Source organism: Cornus florida, unplaced genomic scaffold (assembly GCF_030987335.1).
Source record: "Cornus florida cultivar Cherokee Brave unplaced genomic scaffold, ASM3098733v1 CherokeeBrave_3.0.0_Hap2_Chr02, whole genome shotgun sequence".
In the NCBI taxonomy this organism is placed as follows: domain Eukaryota; kingdom Viridiplantae; phylum Streptophyta; class Magnoliopsida; order Cornales; family Cornaceae; genus Cornus; species Cornus florida.
Genome location: NW_026775572.1, coordinates 8,947,211 through 8,975,123, shown reverse-complemented (window position 1 = coordinate 8,975,123; position 27,913 = coordinate 8,947,211). Strand labels below are relative to the sequence as shown.

Genomic DNA, 27,913 nt, shown 5'->3' with positions numbered 1-27,913 from the left:
CAGTGATGTAGTAATTTGCATTATAACATTCTATCCAGAAAAGAGGATGTGTTTCATCAAAGTTACATTAAGATTGAATTTCAAAAGCATCATTTAATCTCTCAACTTTATGGAGAACAAGCGAAAGTTCCAAGAGAATCAAATATAGCATAAGAGTGATTTAACAAAAACCAAAGAACCCAAGCCTATTCACAGTTGTGTAAAATGAGAAAAGAATTAAAAACTTACCTTTTTTCTTTTTCATCATGGGCTTTCTTTTTTAAAGGTAGATCTCATAGGATGACTTACATTCTCCAAATGCCACTCATGCATACTGACTGCCCTGTATGAATATTAACCCTGCTATGCCCTAGCTAATTTAAGGTATATCCCAGAGGCTCACTAGCATGCTACAACCATTACTCGTACTACTGCCCTATATAAATCCTATGTAAAACATCTGTGAAAGCAACAACACCACATTGAAAACATGCACCACATAAATAGAAAAACTCCTACATCTTTATCCAACCAAAAAGGAGATTGGCAGCCAAAGATTGAATATACATTTTGTTGGTCCAACCATTACACCTTCCTAAATAAATTAATCCATCATAAATGGGAGGAATCTATGAGTTTAAACACGTGTTGTGCCACGCTCTCACACAACTAGACAAGCTTAACTCCATTTGTTTACAGAATTGCAATCAAGTCCATATCAAATTTCTATAGAAACACTTCCATGCACGACAAGTTATTCCACTAGCACTACTACAATGGTCACTCAGGTTACGTATATAAGCAAGGAGACAGCAGCACAACAATTTTAAAGGTGCTAAGTGGATTTCCAAATTGAAGGTGGGGTGACTAGACCCTAGTGCCAAAGCATAAAGCGCAAGAGAACAAACACTGTATAAAATGACTTAGTGGGATTTGGGTGCCTAGTGCTTTTGACCATTGTCTTGGAATCAAGTAATAATACACAAAGGGATCCTTGTTCATCAAATATCATGTCACCCTCAATGATGGCATTAATGAAAACATGATACAAAAACTCTTGCTACAGTCTTTTTACAACCATTTGTTAGCAAAAAAAAAAATTACGAAGTTATTTTGTGTCAACAAAGCTTACCGAGGACCTGGGCTCGGATGCAACTCTATTTTAGCTCAAGACCACAAGTCTAGCAGCTGAATATGCAAAGGCTAAAATGATTTGCCACAGTAATCCAAACCTGCATATGCATTAAATATGTTAAAAGGAATCTCTATATGGTCTTCAATAATTTCAATCTACATAAATATAAAAGGGCTTCCTAAAAGAACTTTTTGAGATAACAAAAAGCAACTCCATCAGGCAGTATTCATCAGTTGAACAAATGTAGCAAATAAAGCAAAAAGGTGGTAATATTTAGCAAATAAAAGCTTTCTTAAGGTGGAGCACTCAACAGGTTCAACTGATCAAATACATCTAGTCTTGTGTTAGGTAACAAGGCCTTTTAAGTACCAAGGGCTCTTAAGTAATATTTAGTTTTAATGCGCAGGTGGGATCCCCAGTTTTGAAAGTGTGTTGAAGAGGACTTGACATAATAACAATTTTTTATAAACAAGGACATAGCTACCATTATAAATTCTTGCGAGTCTCATTCATGAATATATTTCCCTTCTATCATTGAAGTCGTCCAGAAAGCAAGTAGTGAGTGGCAGTGAGAGATGAGAGACCAAGTATTAAGTCAGGATACAGGTAAACTGTTGAATAGGGCGAAGCCTTTCCTTGCTGTCGTTTTCTTGCAATTTGGTCTTGCAGGGATGGACATCCTTTCTAAGGTTGCTCTGAATGAGGGGATGAGCAATTATGTATTCGTTGTCTACCGCCATGCAATTGCCACCATTGTCATGGCCCCTTTTGCAATCATTCTGGACAAGTCTCTCTCTCACTGTGTGTGTGTGTGTGTGTTTGTGTGTTTGTTTGTTTGTTCTCATTTTCTTCTTTAATAATTCTGGTAGAAGTGCTAACAACTGCTGAATGAATTCTCAACAGGAAAATAAGACCAAGGATGACTTTCTCAATCTTAGCCAAAGTAATGCTGCTCGGCTTACTGGAGTAATTATCTAAAACACGAAACACATTTTTCCTTGTAATCTCTCATGAAAGCATGCAACAACATCTAACCAGCTTCTATATCTCTCACCTGGCAGACCAGTAATTGACCAGAACCTGTACTTCATGGGGATGAAATACACCACAGCAACATTTGCAGCTGCCATGTGCAACATTCTTCCGGCCATAACCTTTCTGATGGCTTGCATCTTTAGGTGATCAATATGCACATCACCTTATCAACACTCTAGCATAATAGCTTCTCTAAGGGTGGAAGTGAAAAGTCAAACACATTCAACACAGCCGCACAAACACACAACCAAGTACTGGTTTTCCTGAAACATGTCTGATATGTTATTTTTTGTCTGGAAAATTGTCAATTTGTTTGTCTTAGGCTTGAGAAGGTAAAATTCAACAGCATCCGCAGCCAAGCTAAGATAGTCGGAACTGTAGCCACAGTTGCAGGAGCAATGATCATGACGCTAGTAAAAGGCCCACTTCTAGAGCTGTTTTGGACGCGCGAAAGAAGCAATCATGAACTCAGAAATGGTGGTATAAATCTTCAACATTCAATTAAGGGTTCCCTCATGATCACAGTCGGATGCTTCAGCTGGGCTTTCTTCATGGTTCTGCAAGTAAATAACTGAATAGACTCCTAATCATGGAAAATTAATTACTCTCCTAGATCATAATAACCTTTGTTCTGTTTCTGTAGGCAATCACGCTAAAGACATATCCCGCTGAGCTTTCACTCACTGCATGGATATGCTTTTTTGGAACAGCTGAGGGAGCCATAGTGGCACTAGTAATGGAGCGGGGAAAATCCAACATTTGGTCTATAAACTGGGATACTAAATTACTGGCAGCTCTCTACAGTGTAAGAACAAATTGATTGAATACTTGTTCAAACCATTTCGGCTAAAATATCACAATCCAATTTTGAGATGTTTTCCTAAGCCCCACCCCGTCATATTTCTCTGAATCAACACATCTCCATTCTAAAGACTGCAAATCATAGTGATCCCTTTAAGGCATCCGTTCACTGAGTGACAATTGATATTTCTCAACTAAACCAGGGCATGGAAATCTTCTCTTCCTAAATTAAAATGCTAAAATTAGTATAGACAAGAATGTTTCTCCACAAACAAGGGACAGATTTCAATTCTTAACATGGAAAACCAGATCTTTCACCATATATAGTATATGAACAGCTCTTTGCTTTGAAATGTATATATGCAGGGAATAGTTTGTTCAGGCCTTGCTTATTACATTCAAGGAGTAATAATGAAAGACAGGGGCCCTGTTTTTGTTACTGCTTTCAATCCGTTAAGCATGATCATCGTAGCTGTCTTGAGCTCCTTTATTTTGGCTGAGCAACTGTACATGGGAAGGTAACTCTAAAAGCTCTCTCCTGAACCACAAACATACACCTAAAAGAAAATAAACTAGCTAACACAGTATTATTACAGAGTAATTGGCGCCATTGTCATAGTAGCAGGACTATACCTTGTTGTCTGGGGAAAAAGCAAGGATTACAAGTCCTCATCCCCATCAATTGATGAGCAAGCAACACAAGATAAGCAAACGATGGATGCAGGCACCAATGGAGAGAAAGATTCTTATCATGAGATCATCACCGTCAACCCATCTAGCAAAGGAATTGCAAACAGAGATGAAACAAATTTATGCTAAAATGAATCACATGACAGGGTAGCTTTCAAGTTCTAATGAGGGATCAACTTCCCTGCACTTCCATAACTTAAAAGAAACAAAAGCAGTAATGGACCTCACATTACTGTGGCATCCTTCTTTCAAAACGTGATGTTTATTGCTGGTAGTTTTTAAATACAGGGCGTTAATTCGGATAGGATGCAAGAAAATGATTATGTCATGGTGCAAAATCCAATGAGTTGTTAATTTGAAGTCCACCTTATGATCAAATTGATTATGATATAAGCTAAATTTGTTTTGATCTTAGAAATGACAGACATTTTGTCAACCAAATATTGACTAAAAATTTGCAAGTTCTCAATCAGATTCTCTGACATAGGCATCCAACTTATTACAGTTCGGTAACGCTTGTTTTATTTGCTAATTTAAACAAAAGAATAATTGATGCAGGACCAGTATAAGGACCACTCTCTCACTAGCAATGTTACAACAAGTTAATGTAGGGCCAGTGATAAAGAGGGGGGCTGATTATAATTGATTATCTGTGGCTAAAGGCTAGTGGATTTATGGGTATTCTATGGCTTAAACTACTGGAGACTTATTTTTTTTATTTTGTAAGTTACTGGAGGCTTAAATTAGGCAATGAAGAAAAAAAAAACTTTGGGGACTGTTTTGGGTGGTCAACAGTAACCATAACAAACCAAGGTATACTCTTGAAAGAGCTGAGCTTGAATAATTGAAGATGGAAAGGTTGGGGGCTCGTTCAGTTCGATCTTTACAGGTCAAAAAAGGGGTAGGACCATAGGACAGATCTGGTTATGCCTTTTAAAAGTTTTAAAAAGCATAGAAATTGATGAAGAAACTGTTACTTTTAGCCATTACACCTAGTCCTGTAAAATTCCACTAAAACTTGTTTTCAATAGCATGGAAGCATCACATAACTACATATAGACTTTACATATAACTTGCAGCTGAAGGTAATCACAACTCTAACATAACTTCATATTGATATTTTGACTGCTAGAACTTATATAAATCTACCAAAAAAACAAATAACTTGCAGCTGCAGGTAATCCCAACTCTAACATAACTTCATATTGATATTTTGACTGGTAAAACTTATATAAATCTACCAAAAAAGACCATACAAAGAATTAGGGACAAAAAAAAAAAAAAAACAATACAAAGAGGCTCAATACCATAACTTGAACGGAGTATGACCCGCGGACCACTAGTATATCCTATTTCCAGCAAAACTTAAAATTACCAAAATATCCTTTACACCTAAAAGAGAGCCATTGCCTGATTGAGTGGTTTAATGCTTGAACACTAGTGCCATTAGTGTGAGTTCGAGCCTCAGAGCAGCATCTTATAACAGCCCTGACATGGGAATTCCTGAAATTTTCCAATTCAGCACTAGCAAAAAAAATTTACAAACCCATACTTATCAACACCTCATAACAGGGACAGGTACAAGAGTTAGCAGTTCAAGTATCCAAGTTATTAGGTTTTGATGTAGCATCATATGGCTTCATATAAAAATTAGCTAACAAATTCGGCTTGAAACATCACCCCAACTGCTTAGCAGCCTTTCAATGGTGTTTTCAAAGGGATTCAACATTCAAGAACCTTATTGCCTGTAGATTCAATTGGCTAAAGCTTTTGGTAGTAGAGATGCGGCCAGAGTCCACTACTCCGATCAGTCACCGGAGTCATAAACTCCGGTGAAATCCTCTGTTATTTTCCTTGACGTTTCTCTTTTTCCGTTGGTTTCGGTGTTTGCAGTGATTCGGGGTTGTTTTTGTTGCTTTCATGAGAGCTCTCGATGGTCAGAGGCCGTCTTTTCTGGAGGTCGCTAGTATTCCTTGTCTGGATTTGAAAGGCGAAGTAGAGTGCTTCTCTTCTTCCGGTGATTTTGTTTTTTCGATGGACAATCACAACACGTCTTCTCGCGAGCGTACGCTTAGGGCATGTCTTGTTAGGAGATTTGATAGGGAGGTGGGGTTTCTCGAAAACATTAAAGATTGGGCTACGAGGGTTTGGTCGATTTCGGCTGGCGTAGGGTTTCTTTTTTGCCCGATGGGCTTTTGCTGTTTTGCTTCCCGTCGGTCATGGAGGCTGTGAAGGTTCTCGACTACGGAAAGAAAACATGGGGAGATGCACAGTTGTTCATTGACTACTGGTACTTCAGGGTTGGGTGCTCTGGGTTGAAAAAGAAGTTTAAATGCCGGAGAATCATTGTTTATGGCCTTCCTCTCCACCTTGGTGCCAGAAACTCTTCGTTGCTGTTGGGGATCTTTGTGGTGGATTCCGGGACGTCGAGGCGTTTGAGATAAGCGATACGGAGAGGATCGTCATCACTGTGAATTAAGGTGGTGTGATCCCGGAGTCCATTATCGTGGAGGGCAGTCAGCGAGCCTTTCGCATCTCTCTCACAAAGGAAATCGCCCTTTCTCTTGAGCCGATTTCCAAGTTTCGTGCCGGATCTAATGTTCTCAATCCTTTGGAGGTGACGGATAGGGGGGCTCGTTCGTCTCACAGATCAGATATCAGAGGTGGGCGTGAACCGGAGATTTACAGTAAGGTTATGCAAAGTCACCGGAAGAAAGGTCAAGGACGAGTGCAGTTCCACGCGCCGGAGGCGAGTGGGAAGGAGCGCCTGGTCAGAGGGACACGTGGTTGGAGAACGGTTCCCCCCCGTTGTGGGTGGAAGCCAGCTAAGGGCACACATGACTTGGCACGTGAGGCGGTTGGGATTTTGAATACCTCTTCTGATGGGCTAGATACGAAAGGGCATACCCAACATAGGCCTGCGCAGGTTGCTTTGAGGACTGGTGGCAAGGTTAGGCATTTTACGCCCAATTTGGCTGGGTTTCAACTTCTTCTGGATCTGGACTTGAAGGTTCGCGGGCATGAACAGGGCTGGACAGGTTAAGCCCATCTTTAAGCCCTTATTTCTTCTCGGTCTTCTCTTACCAAGCCCACTCACTTCATTTCTAGAGACGTTTTCTGGGGCCAAATAGAAGCCTTTCTATTTCTATTAATGGGTTGCAGCCCAGCCCAGCCCACCTTCTGGAATGGCTTTTAGAGGCGATTCTCACAAACAACCAAAGGATGATGCGAGACACTGGTCTCAGGCAGAAAAGGAGAATTGGGTTACTGTGAGTTCGAACATGACGAAGGGTTTTGGACCGAGATCGAAGATGCTCAGGCATGGTGCGTGTTGTCAGAATCTGCTGTCTGGTAACAGGTTTGGGTTCCTCCAGTCGAGCTCTTTTTGTGAGGATGAGCCTCGTAGTTGTGACTCCATCAAGGATGATGTTTCGAGTTGGTCAAACAAGTCCGGGAGAAGATGGTCCAGAAAGGACAAACAAAAATAGGTCGCCCGTAACGTGCCTCCTGAACCGGGTAAGTTCCCTCCTCCTTGTTCTCGAAGGTCCATCTTTTCTCATTCTTCTCTCTCTTCTCCTTCTTGTGGGTTGAGGAGGAACGAGGTGGGGAATGATCTTGTTGGCAAGTCACGGATGCTCTCACCAGTGGTTGAGGTGGGTAATGAGACTGTGGACACGGATGATTTGGGGTGTGGGATTTTTAGACCGTTAGAAAGGGATGGAACGGTCGGTTTGTTTGTGGATGGTGGTTCGGATCGTGCCAGTGAAAGGCCGGAGGATTCTTGTTCGGATTTTTCCTCTTCTTCTCATCAGATGGTTACGTTTGGGTTTGAGGTGGGTGGGCTGGTCAAGCCTCAAATGGATTTGTGTCTTCCTAAGGGGGATGAACTAGCGCCATCTCAGAAAATTAGTGAGCCAGATTTGATGAATGTTTGAGTGGGAAAGGATATTCGTATCATTCTCAATAAGGAATTAGCCTCTTTGTTGGTGAAGGAACTACAGAAACATAGGCGCCTGACTGATGTGCCTTCGTGTGATTCAGCCCTTTTTTCTGAGGTTCATGACAGTGGGGTGGACAGTGTTGTTGACTGGGAGACCTGTGTGGATGTGGTTGAGGAGGGTGAGAGAGGGGAGGTTGATGGGAATCGGGAGGAACAGGAATGGTCCTTGGATATGATCCTGTGGGAGGAGGAGAGCTACTCAGATTTGGGGCTTGTTGACCCCTGGCAGTTGTTCATCCAGAGGGGATGGCCAGTGCCCTTGATCAGAAGGAGTGTGAAGACGTTGGCAAGGACTGGGTTTTGAATAACATCGAGGCCACAAGTGATTTGCTGGGTGTTTCTTGTAAAGGCAATCAAGAGCAGGCCTTAGCTATTCTTCAGGCTACGGTGGAGGGGAGAGAAGGGGAGATGATTTAGTTTTCTAGAAGGAGGATCAGTAGAAAGAAGATTCATCCCTCTTGGAGAGAGGAGAGGGAGGTGCGTAATCTCTATTGTGATGTGAAGTTTGAGGGGAATCTTGTGGGGGAGAAGGAGAAGGGAGTGATAAGGAGGGAGGGAAGGGTAGGGGGGAGAAGGGAGCTGTTGTTTTTCCATAAAACTACGACTTTTATCCTTTAATGTCTGTGGCCTCAATGACCCGAGCAAGAGAAAGGTGGTGAAGATGGCTGTGAGGAAATGGGTGTTTCATTTGGTGTGTCTCCAAGAAACGAAGATTAATTCTATAACTGATAGAGTTGTTAAGAGTCTTTGGGGTAGTAAGTTCGTTGAATGGGGACGCTGGATTCAGTGGGGGCTTCTGGAGGCATTCTTCTAATGTGGGATAGGAGATGGATGGATAAAGTAGATGTTTGTAGGGGGCTCTTCTCTTTGTCTTGTGCATTTGTGTTGGAAGAAGATGGCTTCCCTTGCGCTTTCTCTGGTGTCTATTGGCCTGTAGATGACTGTGAGAGACCTGTGTTATGGGAGGAGCTTTATGGGGTTCACGAGATGTGGTCTCTTCTATGGTGTGTGGCAGATGACTTTAATGTGATTAGATCCCCGTTGGAGAGGTCTACAGGTGGTTCATGGACTCCGGCTTTGAGGCTATTTTCGGAGTTTATCGATGATCATCAGCTTATTGATCTCCCTTTGGAGGGAGCTGCTTTTACTTGGTCTAGTGGTAGGGAGATGCCTACTTTTTCACGCCTGGATAGATTTGATTTCCGGAGAGCAGTTTCTGGATGCAATTCAGGTTGTGTTGGCTAGGGTGATATCAGATCACATTCCTCTGGTTTGGATTATGGAGGTTTGAGTCCTCGTCGCACTTTGTTCAGATTTGAAAACATGTGGCTTAGAGCGGCGGATTTTCAGGGTTTAGTGCGGACTTAGTAGGAGGAGGACATGGTGGTGGGAACTTCGAGTTTTATTCTTGCAAGGAAGCTTCGTATTCTGAAGGATAAACTTAAAAAATGGAATAAGGAGGTGTTCGGTAATCTGGAGTGGAAGAAAAATAGGACTATCGCTGATATTGCAGAGTTTGATAGATTGGATGCGGCGGGAGGTCTTGAGGAGCCTCAACGTATTAGGAGAGCAGCTTGTAAGGCTGAATGTGCTGAGATTGCGTTGATGGAGGAGATCTCGTGGCGGCAGAAATCTCGGGCTTTGTGGCTAAAAGAAGGAGACCATAAGTTTTTTCACTGAACGACTAATGCCCATAGGAAGGGCAATCATATTGGTCAGATCCGAGTGGATGGATCACTGTTGGCTTCTGATGAGGAAGTGCGAACGGGGATTGTTTCTTTTTACCAGAGGTTGTATACTGAGCCTTTTCGCTGGAGGCCAAGAGTTGATGGTCTTCATTTCGATTCTATTTCAATGGAGGATAGGGATGGGTTGGAGAGATCATTTACGGAGGAGGAGGTCCTGGAGGCCTTAAAGAGTTGTAATGGTGATAAAGCTCCAGGTCCGGATGGTTTCACTATGAGTTTCCTCCTGGAAAGCTGGGAGGTGGTCAGACAGGAGATTATGGGCACTTTTCATGAGTTTCATTCCACTGGAAAGTTCGAAAAATCGTTGAATGCTTCTTTTATTGCTTTGATTCCTAAGAAGGGGGGAGCTTCTGACATTAAGGACTTTAGACCTATCAGTTTGATTGGGTGTTTGTATAAGCTCATCGCCAAAGTCATGGCCTCAAGATTGAGTGGGGTTTTAGACGAAGTCATTTCAGAGTCTCAGAATGCATTTATCGGGGGCAGACAGATTCTGGATTCCGCTCTTATTGCCAGTGAATGTGTGGATTTTAGGCTTCGTAGCGGGGCTCCCGGAGTTCTGTGTAAGCTAGACATCGAGAAAGCCTATGATCGTGTTTGCCGGAACTTCTTGTTCTATTTGCTTGAGAGGATGGGCTTCAGAGAGAGATGGAGGGGGTCAGATTTTTGGTGCTGGTTAATGGATCTCCTTCTGGGTTTTTTTGGCAGTTCTCGTGGTTTGAAGCAAGGGGACCCCCTCTCCCCTTTCTTGTTCATTATTGTTATGGAGGCTCTTAGCAGGCTGATGAGGAGGGTTGTGACCTTAGGGCTTATTCGGGGCTTCAAGATTGGTCTTGAGGCAGTCCATCAATTGGAGATTTCTCACTTACTGTTCGCGGATGACACTTTGGTTTTTTATGAGGCCGAGGTGTCCCAATTGAGATACCTAAGATGTGTTCTGGTTTGCTTTCAGGCTGTTTCTGGGTTGAGAATTAACGTGGGCAAGAGTGTGCTTATCCCTATGGGAGAGGTTCAGGAGGTGGCTTCTCTTGCAGCTGTTCTTAGATGTAGGACGAGTTCCTTCCCTATTTCTTATTTGGGTTTGCCCTTGGGCGTCTCCTCAAGAAGGGTGGGAAGCTGGGACCCGATTATTAAGCGCTTCGAGAGAAGGTTGGCTGGGTGGAAAAAACAATATCTTTCGAAGGGAGGAAAAGTTACGCTGGTGAAGAGTGTTTTGTCCAGCCTCCCAACTTATTTACTTTCTCTATTCCAGATTCCCCCTTCTGTTGTCAAGAGACTTGAGATGATTCAACGTAACTTCCTTTGGGGCGGTAGGGGGGGAGGAGTTTAAGTATCATCTTGTTCGGTGGAAGCAGGTTTGCAAGCCTCTTAAGTCAGGAGGCCTTGGGATTCGGAGATTGGCCCCTTTCAGCAGGGCCCTTCTTGGCAAGTGGCTTTGGAGGCTTGGGAATGAAAGACATAACTTTGGAGCAAGATCGTTGCTTGTCGGTTTGGGGAGGAGAGAGGGGGTTGGTTTGCTAGATCGGCTAGATCTACTTTCGGCGTGGGTGTGTGGCATTCCATTGGGAAGGGATGGGATGAGTTTTCTAAGCATATTAGATTCAGAGTTCAGGAAGGTCGGAATGCCCGATTTTGGAAGGATCCTTGGTGCGAGGAACGTCCATTGTGTCGACGATTTCCAAGATTGTTCAGGATTGCTGTGGATTGCCATGCTTTGGTTGCCGACTGCTATTGCCATAATAGCGGTAGGTTATCTTGGGATGTTCGGTTCTGGCGAGCCTTTCAGGATTGGGAGCTAGATGATGTCACTGGCTTATTGGACCTTCTGTATCGACAGGAGGTGGATGGCACTGGGGCGGACCTCTTGACTTGGGTGCCTTCTTCACAGGGGACTTTTCAAGTCCGGTCTTTCTTCTTTAGCCTTTCCGGTTTTCAGGCCTCCTCTTATCCATGGAAAACGGTTTGGCATTCGAAGGCTCCTCTTAGGGTGGCTTTTTTTGCTTGGACTACTGTTTGGGGTAAGATCCTGACTGTGGACAACTTGAGGAAGTGAAGACATGTCATTGTTAATCCGTGTTGTTTGTGTATGACCGATGGAGAGTCTATGGACCACCTTCTCTTGCATTGTCAGTGGCTCATGATTGTTGGAGCCTTATGTTGAGTCTTTTTGGCATTCAGTGGGTTATGCCTCGGACCTCACGGGGTCTTATTGATGTTTGGAGGGAGCAAAGGGTGGGGACTTGTGTTCGCGACTTTTGGAGGGCGACTCCCCTTTGCATTTGGTGGTGCCTCGAACGCAATAGAAGATCCTTTGTTAGGGAGGAGTTACCCATTGGGGCTCTTAAGTATTCTATTATTTGTTCTCTCTTCAGTTGGGGTATGGGGAGAGATTGTTCTTCTGTAAAGGAGTTTTTGGCGTCTTTGGATCCTTAGGTTTTCTATTTTCTTTTTGTTCTTGGTTCTTGTACAGCTCTTGGGACACGTTCTCCTCTTGAACGCTTTCTTATACAATTTTACTTATCAAAAAAAAAGAATTGGTGTTTTTAAAGGCAAAAATGTGAGGGGAGGATTTTTTCCCCAAGGCAGGAGTAAGCCTTTCAGTTTCTTGTTCTGGTACTGATACAGTGATATGTCAAAATAATTACACAAGTATCCTACTATTTGAGGTCCTAACAGTTCATTGGTTTAGGAGTCACGTGATCTCAAATTGTCCAAACTAAACTGAATTTAACTAAACCAAGCCACTGTGCAAAAATTGGGCATTAAACAACCCAATGTTCCAACTTAACCAGTGAAACGTTAGCTGAGTATGGGGTTTAACAAAACGAAATCAAGAAAACGCCACACAAAATCCAAATCCAACCAATTGCTACCCCTCAACGCACAAAGCACTGAATGATCGACCCCATAACATAATCATTCTCTAGTTTCGTACTGAATTTCCCACAACTTGAAAATCTTAATTCAATAAAAATTTAGACAACTGAAGAACAAAGCAAATTTTAGAAAGAAAATAAAAAATAATTCAAATTTTCTCAATCATCCAGGTGTTTCAGTCAACTATAAATGCATAAATTCTTTTGAATAATCAGAATACAGTCAACAACTAATAAATATGGTCACGCATTCTTAATAGGTCCTACCAACTGTGTGAGTACCTATTGAGACTTTACACTTAAAAATAATGGTACACTGATTTATTAAGCATGGGCAACACGAACTGGAAAAGAAATAGTCCACAGCAGACCATTACCCGTATTTTGTTTCTATTTTTTCCTTGGATAAAATCAACAGCAGATCATTACTTTCATACCAAAAAAGAACAACTTACCACAATAAGAAGTACACAGATTGAAATAAAGAAAAATGCAACGTTCTTCAGAGAGAAAACATAAATAAATTTATCAAAAAAAAAAAGAGAAAAAAGAAGATAAATACAAAGAAAAGAAGGTAAACCTTATTTTCATTTCATATGTCTTTTCTATAATTAATATTAATTTAATACTTCCTCTGGAACAATAAATACGTCCTTTTAACAACACAATTCTTTGAAGGGTTTCTTTTGGAATATAAAAATATGATATGCATTAAATGTATGTCCCTTAAGAGTTGCAACAACCCTCAAAAGGAACATTTGTTTTGGGGACGAAGGAGTATGTGATTTGGTTTACATTGGGGAATCATGATCCTAATAAATTAACAAAGATTGCATTCAACCAGTTCAGAACAAAATTCAGGGTTTAAATCAAATAAAATAAAATTATAGACACCAAATGGCATCCATCCAGTTATACACAGTTCAGGTTTTATAAGCTGTATGCAAAAGTGAATATAATTTGAAGAGAGATCAAAGATTAATCAGAAGAACCAGAAAGTGTGATTATCAGCATTTTTCATTTAATAAATGAAAAATGTCTTATTTTTCATTTTTGAGGAGTTAACAAAATATGAACGTACACAGATGACTAGCTTCTAATGTTCTTTCCTGGGTGGTGTAAAGTTGATTTCCTAGTTCCACCACAATCCCTTGCCTTAATAGTTGCCCAGCCTCTTAAACAGTTGCGCAAATACCATTAATAAGTAACAAGATATTGCCAAACTGATGTGTACTTGTGTGCACAAAACAAAAATTAGCCTACCTTAGAATTTGAACCAGCAGCTTTATGACAATTGTTTTCCTTCATCTTTTCCGTATATACGCTGAAGTTCATGAGTAGCGGCTAGGAATGATTCTGAAAAGTTACGTGTAAAAAGAACAAATTCATTACAATTTTGAGAAAACAAAAGATGTAGGACTACCAAAACACATTGGGCTTTCAATTTTAATTAAACCAAATATTTTGGATTACCTTTCCAAAGACGGAAAGCTTTTTGGTTAATGGGAGATCCAGTTATGGTCTGGATAACCTCAAATAACAAATTCTGAGGGGTGTTCCTGAGCTCCTGAACAATCCCATAAATAGTCTTCCCATTCTCAAATTATATATGATTATTTGGGTGTTTTGTTTTGCAACCAGCATGATGCTCAAACTCATAAGCATTGATTGCCTATAACACCAATAATTGGTCTTCATGTCAGCAGAATAGGCTCAAAATTCCCTTCATATAACCAAGAATTTAATACCAAACTGACCTTAGAAAATTTACATGATTGACAGCCCCACAGATAACTAGAACCTTTTGTGACTTCTACCAAAAATAGGAACAACCACAGGTGTCACCAAATGATAAGGGGATTGCAAGAGGAATGCGTGAAAGTAAGATTTACCTCCTGTGACCAGGCAATATGCTTCACAGGAACACCATCTAGCATACCAGTTGACAGCAAACATCTGACATTTTAAGGGAAATTGTTTGGAGGAACCTTCTTGGCCCCCTTTTTGCTCATCCTCATTAGAAACAGGTTCAGCTCCAGAGGCTGTCATCTGGGCAGCACTTAAATGTGCATAGTTGTTTGATTTAATCAATCCTTCTTTAGTTAATGCTTCTGATTTTGAGCTGAAGCCTGACCCATCAACATATCGTAACTGCATATGAGCCGTCCCAAAGAATTTATATCACCATCATCATGAAAGCCACCAAAGGATATGATATTAGTCTCTCCCTAGCTGAAAGAATGGCTCATTGATAAATTACTGTTCTCAATTTTGCTTAAGGTGTGGCCCACTGTTATGGTAGTATTATCCACTTTGTTGTAGGGGTGACCCATCAATATGGTATTGTCAACCAATTGATGTGATCAAGTTATTACCCTTGCTGAAAGATTGACCCATTGATACAGTATTATTGTTCTCCCTAAAGGTAGGAGCCATCAATATTCTTATTGAAGGTTTGATCCATTGTTGTGATACTGCTGTCATATTTGCAGAAAGTTTGACCCAATGTTGTGATATTGTCATCACCCTTGCTGAAAGACAGACCCATTGATAAGTCATTTTCTTTCTCATTGAATGTATGGCCCATCAATATGGTGTTGTCATCATATGAAATTATTATCACCCGTGTTGTACGTGCCATCCATTGATAGGACATTGTCATCCCCCCTGTTAAAAGAAAGACTTGCTATCATATTGTCAGCAGCCTTGGTATAAGCTTGAGGAATTGACATAGTATTGTTATCCCTTCCACTAAAGGCATTCCCCATTGACATAGACATGAAATTCTCAGTGTCCTAGACTTGGCTGACTTTAACTTTTCCAATCCCACCATAATTAATACCTCCTGATCTAGAATCTTCCAGAGTATCAGATATAGATAAACCAAATGAAGAATCACTCCCAAATGAATCCTTTATTCCCTTTTTTCCATATTGATATTGCTTGTGCCAACTGATGGAATGTTTATGTCATCAAAGTTGATGGTCCTTGCAGTTTCAGGGTCAAATAACCGTTCACCATGTTGACCAACAACTGAATGAAAACCAGAAGCATTTCCCCAAGGACAGGCATTTAAATTTAGAAGTCCAGAGAATGAATTGTGGCTTGAAACTTCAACTGCTTCCTTCTTCTTGGGAAATAGCTCTACTTCAGTACCATCCATGAACCACTGATGAGGGTGCTTTGGCTCAATTCTGGAGGAATTTTCGTAGGATATCTTGCCATCAGTTAAACATCCGGGATCCTTTGACATCCAAAAACCTTTGTTCTGAAATGACTATCATAAATAATAACTATTAACATTAGAATAACTATGAAAACTCAGTACCTATAAAAATAATGTACTTACAAGCATGCCATCAAGATTACATAGAACTTTCTCTTTTGTTCCCAATCCCTTCAACTGTTTTGAATCTTAAAATTTAAAGATGAATGTCAAAGCAACTTTAATATAGGTAAATGCAGAATCATATTTTGAGGACCAAAAGATTGTGGAAGGAAATGGAAAGTAGAGAGAGAATGAGAAGGAAAAAGCAATTCAATAAATAAAAGAGATGATGGTGTGCTGGTGTTGATTTTATGTGAAGTAAGATGTGTGTGCATTTGATGGGTTCACATTTGAGTCATCCCTTCATATATTCTTCTCCATTTGACCCAATCTCCAATGTTCACTTAATTAGCCTAAGTAACCTTATTAGACTAGCATCCTTGCAATAATATCCTAAATAAACATTCTGGCCAATATTCATAAGCATATATGAGCAAAGCTAGGTGTTGCTCATGCTCGGCTCGTTTCCTCTACGACCCTGAAAACAAAGGTTGAGTTGAGCTTGTTTATTAATTTTGAAACTTGCAGCTAAACCAAGCCCACACTATTCATCAAGAGTTCCATTAATTGGCAATTCTAAAAACCAATTTTGTGCCACTTGATTAGCTCACATTGCGCGTCTAAAAGTAAAAGTTAAGTAGGTAGAATAATTTAACTATGCATTCACATAAATAAAGACTATTTAGATATGTAACTCTAGCAATATAATATAAATGTATATATCACAAATGCTAAAACTAATATTATAGTTGTACATATCAAAACGCTTACCAAGAAGAAATATGTGGAAATTGGGCATTTCATAATTGTGTTATGGTCTAAGATCAAGCTCTTCTTCTCGCTTATTTTTAGCCAATTATAAGAATTGAACTCCTATCCCATTGTTCTCTTTACTGCTTGTTCGGTACTGATAGAAAATTGGATGGGAGAAGTGTAGGAAGAACGGATAACACATTCCTAGGGAAGGAAATGTTGTTTGGTTGAGTGGAAAAGAATAGAATGATGTGATAGTAAGAGGGTAGGGAACGATAAGTTTTATAATTATTTATCACAATGCCCTCATTATATAATTTGACAAAAATAGATAAAGAGTAAAAAGGACACTTCAATTTATATCCAATAGTTATCCATCTCTTCTCTCCTCTCTTCGATCCAATTATGGAGGGATGAGAATAGTGCGAAGAGGAATGTCTCATCTGTCCATCCTTACCCTCCCTCCAATTTTCTTTTGTACCAAAAAATGGAGACTCGCTCCATCAATCCTTCCCTCCTTCCTTCCCTCCTACCAAATGTAATGTAAATGAAATGTCAGTGCGTGCTACTATGGCTTTGACAAGTCAACCGTGGTCAATAATCAGCATAAAGAAAGTGAGGATCAATCGAATGAAAAAGAAAAACAAAGTTGAGTACAAGGGCAATCTTGCGTTTCCAATTAACAGCTAACTAGGGCAACTCAGTTTTCTTGCAAGAAGCAGAGGTGTGGCCCCAACTTAAGGAAATAAGACGAAGCCACGGAAGAAAGCACACATACTCCCCGCCAATATGACATAGCAAGTAGCATCCAAGTCTTGGCTGCAATGGTGTCACACCAATAATCTAAGGTTTTTCTGACAGTACACGCATAGATACTTTCATATGATTCAGAGCCTTTATTAGCACCGTAATATGTATTAGCAATGAGTCATATCCCATAGGTCTTAGGGAAAAAAATATTCCATAGGTCTGGTCAAGTGACAATAGAAAGGAGGAAAAATATATATACAAAAGAACATACTAATAAGATGACAAATATAAAAATCCACATCAGTCTGTTTCATAAATTTTGTTCCAATAAAGGAGTTGGCAACCCAAAAAAAAAAGGTTCCAACGTCACACTTTGTTAATTGGGCTATGCACCCCATGCCCACAGGTGATTCGAAATTCAGCAGTACTATAGAATCTTCACGTGCAAAATTTATGACAAGAAACACCAACATGAAGAATATAAATAATGTATGATACATTATACTTAAAATACATGCAGTTACTTAAAAAACAAATTCTCATCTTATATGCAAAACTAAATTTTCAACGAAGGGGTTCGAAACGTACCATGTCTCTGGTTCTATTTATTTACTCAGCAATCTGATTCCTTCCACTTCCGTCCCCATAAAAGTATAAATAATGGAATTCACTCGGACCCTCAAAATGGATTTGTGGACATCAAGAATGCACTATGATAGTTTAGTAAAAATTTTATAACAATTTAGTTAAACAGTCCGTCATAGTAAGCCAAACATGCGGAGCTTCTTTTTTTCACAAAATCTGTAAGGCAGGAGAAGGGGCAAAAAAATAAAAATAAAAATAATAAATAAATAAAAACCCTAGGGAACAAATATGTAATTCTTATTCTTTATTTGAATTAGTAAAGATTTTGACTATCCAAATATCTCATTTCTGCAATATTTATTTGGTTGCTGGCAAGCATGTAGAAAGCAAAATAAGTCGCAGTTTAAAATTTTACTAGACACAACCAATTCAACTCCAAGAAGCTTAGTTGAAACTAAGTGTTTCATTATTTAAAGACTAAATTTTCCCAGTAACCAAACGGAATCTTAAAACACAAATTAGTTCGATAAACACTAAGAATTAGTGAGAGTTAATAATAATGGTCTTAAAAATAATAATGGTGATCAAATCCTAACCGTGACGAAACGAATAAATATCTTCATGACATGTATATATAGAATCCTGAGAAGCAGACTTACACTTCAACGACCGTTCGATGTTCGATTGGATGGATATATGTCAACTTTCCGGCGAGAATGTACGGCCATTGTGATGACTGATGAGGACAACGGCGAGATCTGACGGACGGTTCTCATAAGATGGTGCCATCAGTTAGCGAAGCATAATCTTTACCGTGCACGTTGTCTGTTTATTTCTAAAACATAGTTAAACATCATCCATATGAGTGAAAACATTTAAAAATAGATGGGTAGATATTATTATTGAGCTCTCCCATTGTTTGGCGAATTTACATAAATATCTCCTTATATTTAAAAAGAAACCCTCCCATGCAGTGCTGCAGAATGAACGAGTTGTTTAGCTCAATCAAAAGTTCAATTTGAGTTTGTTCATATTTTTTTGTTTTTTTTTTTTTAAAATATAGAAAGTTGAGGGTTCAAATATTCGGTAGATAAAAGTAGGTATGTGCTATTTATTGTCAATGAAAAAAAACACACAGTTTCGGTTTATTCATATTAAATTTATTTAATGAGCCAAGTTTGAAATAGATTGGTTAAAATTTTTGAACTTACCTCACTTACTAGGGATTCTTTGATTTAGAATCAATTATTGCTTTTCTTTATCAATCTTAATTTTCGGGCTTGTGTTAGAGAATGAGTTTGTAAACTTAACTTAAAATTTGTTTATTGAGCTTAACTCGGCTCAACTAAGTAATATTCGAGCCGAACTCAAACAATAATGTTTGAGCTTAAAGATGTCAAAAGTTGGTTCACCTTGACTCGGTTTGATTTGAAGTGCGATAATTGTTTATATTTGTCTAATATTACTAATTTTTTTAATATTCCGTTTGGTAAGAAGGAATAAAATTGCATGAAAGTAGAGAATAAGAGAATAAAATTGCATGGTAGAAATAGTGTCGTTCTATCTTTTTGTTTGGTTGGATGGAAGAGAAGATAATGAGATAATACATTATTTTGTTTGTTAAGAGAAAAGATTATAGAAAGGAATAGAGAGTATTAATTATAAGGAAAGTTTTGTTAAAAAATCTTTGCTTTTTTCCTCTGGATAAAAACTTGTGAAGGAATAATTATGACTCTTTTCTCCTTACCTCTTCTCCGCCAAACGAAAACAAATTATTTATTCCTTCCTATGTTCCCTTCCCTTCCCTTCTTTCCTTTCAACCAAATAAAACATTAGATAATACAATATCTATTTTAAAAATATGTCTTGTATAATAAGGAAATATTGAATCTGAACATGTTATCGAATGACATGATCATCATTTTTTTCATCTTTACTAATGCTGAAGTGCATTCTTACTAAATTTCCTCTTTTTTTATTTAATTATTTATTTATTTTTAATAGAAGTTCAGTCATATTGGAAGATATCAAGCTTGCTCCTCAAGCCCATTCTTATTTCAGAGTGATTCGGAGCTGTCCCTCAACAGGCCAGCCCATCTCCTAAGCAAATTGGCCCAATCCACTTCTACCTCAGACCATGAATGGAATGTGTGGCCCTCTTGGCTTCTTAAAGCTGTCAAAGCACCTCTTCACCTCTTCAATTATTTATTTTTTTTGTCAATTTTTGTTTTTTTTTTTTTTCCTTTTTTTTGCCTACACGATGATGGAATTAATATAAATCATACATCCGACTAAAAAAAAAAAGCAAAAATGCCTTCATCAACTTTTTATCTTGCTCAGCATTAATTTTTTTTAAATGCATTATAATTGAATTATTGGAATGAGAAGCACCGGGCAAAATTAGTAGTGATGTGCTATTTTTCGAGAATCAAAATCTCCTCCAAGGGCAGAAATCGCAGTTTCAATATTACTAATAAATGTGAAAAGTTATAAACTTCACCCACTAGACAAAACCGCAGATTAAATTTGGAAGCTAACGTACCTTCAAGACCAACCCAAATAATTTGATTGAATTTGTAAACAAATTCAGTGCAAAAAATTCCCATTTAAGAAAACAAATTGTATTAACAATTAACAAAATTGGCAAGAGGCTACAGTGGACATCAAACAAAAATGACCAATATCAACCTCCCAATAAACTACCTCCTATATATACCCCCAAAATCCTATAACAAAACTCTCTTTCTGTAAAGTCATTCACCTTTTGTTATACACTTTGCTTTTAATCTATCACATACCCAAGAAAATGTGAACACCCTCTTCTGCAAAAAGCTGTGAAGTTCATTCTTCACTCAAAAGTCAAAAGCTCAGACCCCAAAGTATAAACACGCATGACCCAAAAATCCCACATATCTGCAGCCACTTCTCTATATCCATCCTCATTCTCTCTATATGTATATATATATAATCACTATATATATCCCCAGCTTAACCACCACCCCATTCATCATAATCATCGAATTCAACTGTCACCTGATCAACCCACGTGTCATGCATCAAGCGTGCTGTTTGGGTGCACGCGCATGTGATGCCATTTCAGGTAAAACATTGAAAACTCATGGGTTGGGATGGGTTGGGTTGGGCCAATCATGAACATTACAGCCCACATTGCACTTGGGTGTCAGGGAGGATGCTTCTCGTTGCTCGTGTCCACTTGTCAGCCCATTATATGTCAGTATTTTACAGCTGCGATACTCCTATTGGTCAGTTGCTTTTGGGTTGTGACTGAGAACCTTGGTGTGCTTTCTATGCAGCTTTGTGCCCTAGTTAGGAACAAGAATTCTTCTGCTTCGACTTTGGCCACGCATGGAGATGAAAGTGGTGGTGGTGGTGCTCTGATTGTGGTTTGTTTAGCGGCGACAGAGCTAATGGGCATGGGCTTGGGCTTTTTGTTGCTGGCCACATTGACTTGGACTGAGAATAGTGAATAGACTGGTCTGTGGTCTGAGAATTTGGACTCCCCCCTCACATACCACATTTGCTTTAGTCCCTCACCTTTCCATAATATTCTGTCACACCTGTGTTTTTCCAAACAAACCATCAATACAATGCATTAGAAGAAACTGTAGTCCCTGAGAAGAAACAGATTAACAAACCAAAAATATAAGATTTGCTATTTTCTGAACAAACAATGTAGAGTTTGTTTTTTTATATGAAACCGAAGGCATTTTCAATGTAGAGCCCCAATCTTAGTGGCAGAAAGGTTACTCATTTTCTAGTACATTTGACCTATCAACATAAAGTTTTGCACAATTAGTTTCCTTATGAAAACTATAATGAGTAAGATTATAAATAAATAATAATAATCAAGTGATTGCAAGTTTTGTAATATTATATTAATTGCAGGGTCGGTTGTACCTTTTGTCCATGGTAGTTATTTTATACAAGGAATAATTCTATAACCCCACAAACCGGCTCTGTCATTTTATCAGTTTAAAATAGTCGTTTAAGAATACCGCAATCAATGGAAAACCAGGTGAGGAAGATGATTAAAAATACAAAAACCAGGTAAACTCTTTCTCCATCCCTCCTGCGCTGCTTTCGTTGAAATTTTTAAAGAAGTGGAACCTTTCAAAAGTTGATTAAAAAAAAAAAAAAAGCATACTAACATGTGACATTGGTCCATCTACCAATTATTTTGTCCTAGGAGTACATGGTCTGTGCCTTACAGTATTTAAAATTTTCCTACATTATTGTCTCCAATTACAGTTTTCAGGTTTCCCACCTGAATTTTTACATAATGGTAATAGTTTCAGTGGACCAATTTTGTCTCGGAAAATGTGAATTGAACATACTAAAAAATATTGGAAACCTCTTTCAACTATATTAGTCAAACTCATTATTCCAGGGTGAACTGTGAAGATCTCAATCTCTTAAATCGGTGCACATAGCGACTCTTGATTATGAGAATGGCGACTTGATTACTATATTTCTTAATTTTTTATTTTTGAAAAGAAGACAATGACTTTTTCAACCATAGGTTTCGCATTAGTTGGGGTATACCTATTTGGTGGTTGTGTGTGCGCGTATATAGGTTATTAGGTGCATGCATGAACAAATGGATATAAGAACCTGCAATAGAGCACATTACGACTTACGCAAGATTCGAACAATTTTTTTTATTACTAGGATATGATAGCATCCTATTCCTTTCTTGAACAAAGAAATTTCAATCAAAGAAGAAAACAAATATAAAAAATAAATAAAGAAAGAAATGGAATGTTACCAGGCAGGAGTTCGTCGCTTCTCTTTAGATGTGGAGGTTTGGGCAACATAATGGTCAGAATTGGCAAGGTATTTGTACGTTGGTGCAAAATATATTCTTCCTTCTTCCCACCCCGTGAATACGCGGCCAGCTCTTTGCTCTATCTTCAACTGCCAAATGCAATTTACATATACAAAGTTCACAATTTGAGTATGTTTTTACATGTTAAATGCCAAATGCAATGTGAATTGGTGATCGGAACATTAATCTGATAATTGTATGTGGAAGAGTAGCTTTTTTTCCTTCTAAAAGTGACTTAAACTAATTCACATTAGTCTCACCTGATCTTTCTCCAAAAGTGCTTGCCAATCGTTTTTCTTTAGTAGCTCATGTGTTCTATCCCCACAACCAGCAGATGCAAGTCGATAATTCAGATCTCCAAGCCATATAACCTTGCTATTTAAGATGAATAGTAAAAAGCACAAGACCAAGTTAGAATCGATGCGACCATAATAATGAATAGAGTAAATAATTATAAGGGCTCCTCGCAAGAACTTCAAGGTTGAACGTTCTCCGGTACCACATTTACATGTAAATTTTTTATGTTTGAAGAATGAACTTGCAAAATCAAGATAATTTTTTTTCTTTCACTTTTCCTTCTTTAAAAGTAGAAAAATAAATTAGGCTGGCGCAAATAATTTAATTATGCGCTTTACAAATTAAAGCACTCACTCGTGTTCCAAAATGTTATCAGGAGGAGCTGGTTGTCCCGGTACTCTACATGAATGAGAAAACCTAGTTTTCTTCAATATTTCCACGACATCCAAATTTCTTCTGACCTCATCACCTTCTTTCTCTCCAGAGGCTAAATGGGTACAAACGAAGCACATTGTTGTCTGGTGCAATGTCATGCTAATAGATATCGACCCCTAAAATTCCCAAAAAAAATTTAATTAATGACAATGATCAATTGGTCTCTTAAATTAAACTAAACAATTCAATTAAAACACATATTGTATATGTGTATATATGTTGCTATACCTTATTACCAAGATATCCCATAATGCCCCTTCCAACACATGAGACCTTCAAATTGCTAATGTGCCTATATAGATCAGTGCGTACCCACACGCATAAAAATAGTCCTACCATCTGCTTACTAGCTGCCATGCAGTACAATTGCTGCTGCATTGGACTAGCTCCATGGCTGACCGACGTTCGAGGAGGACTCGGTGAGCCTTCTTCACAAGGGTTCGAGTTCAAAGTCAAATATCTGTCAAAATCTTCTTTCTGGTTAAGATCATTTTCTAATGAGAGCAAATCAGAGAAGCTGACTCTGGGTTTTAGACTTGGTTGATGCTGATCACACTGGTCAGTGGCATTATTGTGGTAATCTGGAACACCTTGGTCATTTTGGTTGCTGTTCAAAGCTCGGCGAATGAGAGAGAGCCACTTGGCAGCTGGACCGTTGTCCTCAGCTCCTAGTACATTGCCTGCATTTAAGGGTACGATTTCCTGAAACCTGATTCACAGCAGAAGGTGAAAAGGGTAAGTTTCAAAAACTCAAATTACCCCTAACAGAGTCAAACATTTTAAATTTACCTAAATATCCCTACTTTTTGAAATCACAATAGTACCGACCTTCCATTTTTGAGTGGTTCAATATTACGTGCTAGAACTTGGGGCGTTCTTTTACCATTTCAGTTGGTTAAAAATTCAAAAGCGCACAGAAAGTTTGGGACTTTGGGGGCAAAAAAGTAAATTAAGAAGGGTGGGACTTAAATAGAGTTTTGAGTGCACGTTAGTGATGTGCTGGTGGGCATGTCAAGGTCTAGTCAACTAAGTTTTGCCCAGGACGCTACCATGCGCCAATTATGGTGGTGCGTGACACTAGCAATTTACTGTAATACTGGAATATATAAATATATATACACACAGTAAGAAACTGGACAGATACAACACAGAATTTATGAGAAGTCACAGAGGGTAGATTGTTTAAACTAGGAAAGATTAATTGTGTCCACCTTGCAGTTTTACACATTTAGCCCGCCTTAGAATACTAGAGATAGACAAGGCAAAAAGAACATGTATGTAAAAAAAAAAAAAAAAAAAGCACCTACACACACACACAAAACACACACACGTGTGTGTGTGTGTATACACAGACACAGAGAGAGATATCATACCCAAGAACATAGATGTCAGCTGGGGCAGGTGTCCTTAGCCAATCCCTCAAGTTCAATTCTTCATGGGGTGACTTCCCTCCCACATTCCATGTCCCCACGAACATCCTATAAAGTCCCCAATCATAACCAAACATTTACCATCATAACCAACCCCAAACATAACAAAACAAAAATTCACAATCATTGATGCCCAAAGCTTGCTTAAGATGGTTTATATTTCAATAATAAGACATAGTGAAGTTAGAGCAAGAATTAGTTGGAATATGACTTAAATCGGTAGTGGGATCCAACTTATTTTGAATTCATGTCAATAAAAAGTGATGAGAAGGGATTGCATTAACTAAAATTTTAAAATTAAGATATGTGAATGGTAACGTGGTCACACTCCAACACGTAGAGACCGGCGTAGCAGTGATCTTTATTTTTTTCATTGACAAAATAAATAAATAAGTGAAAAAATTATCCTTCCATCCAAACAACTTATTAATTTACTTGCCCCTAAAAAAAATTTAATTTATAGCTAATTTATCATGGATAACATTAGGAATTTTATTTTTTTAACAGGTCTATTAACGTGACTCTCAGTAGACCAATCAGTTGGAAGATGTTATATAAATAAATTAATAAATAAATAAAAATATAATCCTCCTATCCAAACAACTCATTAATTTTCTAGCCCCCAAAAAAATATATTTAATCTTAAAAAAAACTGTGGTGAGAAATTGCTCTTGCCTTACCTGAGGTTGAGTGTATCGGTGACAGCTGGCACATCCGCTTCGAATCTTGACCGTTCAATACCATCACTAGCTTGCATCAACCACCCTTCTGTTTGTTAGTTAGATCAAAACTCAGTTAAGAGACGAAGTCGATCCTGATAGTAATCACGAATAGGGGTAACTAGAGATGTTAAAGTACAGATTAGGACCACCGTACACGTGGAACACATGGTGGTCCTAATTGGAAACTAACTAGAGAGAGGGCCACCCCCTAAAGTAGCCTCCACTCACCAAGCTCATTCAATATGAGTCCTTAGACGTCCCATCACTAACCATCTAATCAAACCGTCAATCGACGGCTCAGTTGTACCAAGTGGACGGAAGAAATAGCTGAATGAGTACCAAACATGAAACTGTGCCGATCCACATAAACATACCCGAGAATTCCTCCTCCGGTACGACAACGTAGCGGTCCTCGTCCGAGCAACTCTTCCTTCTCTCACTTCTTCTATTCACTATAGCTTATACGCCCAAAAACAAAAACCAAAACAAAAACAAAATCTCAGAATCCGAAACAAAAAAACAAATGAAACAATTCGAAAAATTGAAAAGCTGAAACAAAACTTACCTCTCATCATGTAATCGGAATGAAATTCATCTGCACCGCTCTTTATATTTAACCATTTTCTCACAACCAATTTAGGCCACGAAGACTGTATCAAATGTTTCACTGTCATCTCTCTATAGTTTATAGCTATATATATATATATATATATATATATATATATATATATCTGAGTGTGTATGTACGTGCATATGAATTTGTAGCATACCTTGGAAATCTTCATGCGTTCTGTTCTCATTGCTGCAAACACCAATTAACAAATACCTCTGATTATTTGGAGCTGAAAGAGTGAACACGAATAAAATAAAAATTTTGAGTCTGAAAATAAAAATAAAAAAGGTGATAAATCAAATATATGTTGTCATGGTAATAAATTAGTATAAAATTGGGTGTACAAAAGGGAATTAAAAAGACCCAATTGCTGGAAAAATGGAGACAGCTTCTGAGGAAGGATAGTACACGGAAAGAAACATAATGCAAGAAAAGTAAATGTTGTTATAATATGTATATGTTCATGTCTATATTATATATATATATATATATAGAGATAGAGAGAGAGAGAGGAGAGGAGAGAGAAGACAGGTAGTTCCTTTTTCTTGAAGAATAGAGCTTTAGAAGAAAGTTTAGATTTGGGTCTTTACAGGGAGGAGGACAGAGTGTATGGATGAACAATTAAATGAAAAAGAATGTAACGATTTGGGCTTTTTAAGATCTTTAAGAGTTGGATCAAATCTCTATTAATTATGCCATTTGTAAAAAGTAACATTTCTGGGTTCATAAAAAGCTCAGAAACGTAAAAAAAAAAAACAAAAACAAAACGTATAATAATCAAGAGAGTACTTGCAGAAGATCTAGAACGGTTAAAATAAACAGAAAATGAGATCTTGAAGCTCAGTTTCAATCCAAAATAGAAAACCCAACAATGAAAGTGAAGATTGTGATATAAAATGACAAGATCTTGATGATTTCTTGTGACCCATCTCTGTATTCTGTACTGTGAATCAACAAATTCTAAGAAAACAGAGGAATATATACAGAAATAGAGGAGGCCAAACAAATGATGAATGAAACAGAAGATTTGAAACAGTGATGTGTATTTCTGGGAAGTGGTCAACGACATTGCTGATTTTAGATGAAATCGAGACACAGAAAAAACCAAAACAAGCTAAATTAACATGACTATACACTTACATGAGTCGAAAAAAGTTTTTGAGGTGTGAGGTATGAAAGACTGTTCTTGAGGATGAAAAGAGCTCCCTTTTATCGATCTTTCCTTTTCGATTCTGTTGTAGAGAGAGAAAGTGAGAGAGTCTTAGAGAGAGAAAGAGAGAACAGAGCCACTGTGATGTAAATTTGGCTTCTTGTGTTGGTTGGTGGTGAAGAGGAGGCAGAGGAAGTTTGGGGGCGTTCCTCGGAAAAGCAAAAAGGGTCAGCTTCGTCTCTATATATAACATTCATACTCAGAAAGAGAGAGAGAGGGGTAGATATAGAGAGAGAGAGAGAAGGGGTTAGATATAGAGAGAGAGAGAGAGAGAGAGAGAGAGAGAGTAAGGGCACGTTCAACTCGGAATACTAGCTTGTTTGGGGGTATTATGGTCATTTTGGCAACCGGAGAATACAGTCAAAATGTAACTGAAACACTTCTTTTTCGTACTTGTATCGACTTCATAGGTCCACCGTTTGCCACACTGCAATTGGGCATTGCAGAGAAATTTTCATTTCATTTAATTCGAGCTTTTATACTAACCAGCTTTGTTAAATGAGCTTGTACTTTGTAAATTCATTTCATTAAAATTTTCAGCAAAGGTATCAAACACTATTTGAATGGCCGCTATTTTTGTGCAAAATTTATTTTCATACCCTTTTGGCCAATTTTCATTTCTTTCTTTCTTTCTTTCTTTTTTAAACTTTGCTTTGTAATTATTTTTTTATATTATATGA

At 38.5% G+C, this 27,913-nt stretch overlaps 2 protein-coding genes and 1 long non-coding RNA gene across 8 annotated transcripts; 1 reads left to right on the top strand and 2 right to left on the bottom strand.

Moving 5' to 3' along the window:
* Positions 1 to 1,068: 1,068 nt before the first annotated feature.
* LOC132293499 (uncharacterized) lies at positions 1,069 to 18,786 on the bottom strand. Of its 5 annotated transcripts, none has more exons than XR_009477851.1 (6): positions 18,340 to 18,786; positions 14,022 to 17,896; positions 13,738 to 13,936; positions 13,528 to 13,620; positions 3,584 to 3,725; positions 1,069 to 1,211 (listed from the first exon to the last, which is right to left on the bottom strand). It is a non-coding gene; the product is annotated as an uncharacterized LOC132293499 (long non-coding RNA). The 5 variants fall into 5 exon arrangements; XR_009477850.1 differs by having other exon boundaries at positions 13,738 to 15,541; positions 15,614 to 17,896; positions 18,340 to 18,785; XR_009477848.1 differs by having other exon boundaries at positions 13,738 to 15,541; positions 17,684 to 17,896; positions 18,340 to 18,777.
* On the top strand, positions 1,607 to 4,156 carry LOC132293498 (WAT1-related protein At2g37460-like). The gene is made up of 7 exons (XM_059791015.1): positions 1,607 to 1,901; positions 2,018 to 2,080; positions 2,176 to 2,292; positions 2,472 to 2,712; positions 2,793 to 2,954; positions 3,317 to 3,468; positions 3,547 to 4,156. The coding sequence occupies exons 1-7, from the start codon at positions 1,690 to 1,692 to the stop codon at positions 3,767 to 3,769; spliced, it is 1,170 nt and encodes a 389-aa protein (XP_059646998.1). The 5' UTR covers positions 1,607 to 1,689; the 3' UTR covers positions 3,770 to 4,156.
* Positions 18,787 to 20,265: 1,479 nt separating the features above from the next.
* LOC132293497 (type I inositol polyphosphate 5-phosphatase 8-like) lies at positions 20,266 to 27,473 on the bottom strand. Of its 2 annotated transcripts, none has more exons than XM_059791013.1 (11): positions 27,164 to 27,473; positions 26,181 to 26,252; positions 25,976 to 26,060; positions 25,785 to 25,868; positions 25,369 to 25,456; positions 24,632 to 24,736; positions 23,487 to 23,967; positions 23,178 to 23,374; positions 22,787 to 22,901; positions 22,467 to 22,615; positions 20,266 to 21,258 (listed from the first exon to the last, which is right to left on the bottom strand). In XM_059791013.1, exons 2-11 carry the CDS (start codon positions 26,208 to 26,210, stop codon positions 20,913 to 20,915), a joined length of 1,680 nt encoding a protein of 559 aa, XP_059646996.1. In that variant the 5' UTR covers positions 26,211 to 26,252; positions 27,164 to 27,473; the 3' UTR covers positions 20,266 to 20,912. The 2 variants fall into 2 exon arrangements, with proteins under 2 accessions (XP_059646996.1, XP_059646997.1); XM_059791014.1 differs by having other exon boundaries at positions 26,181 to 26,212.
* Positions 27,474 to 27,913: the final 440 nt, after the last annotated feature.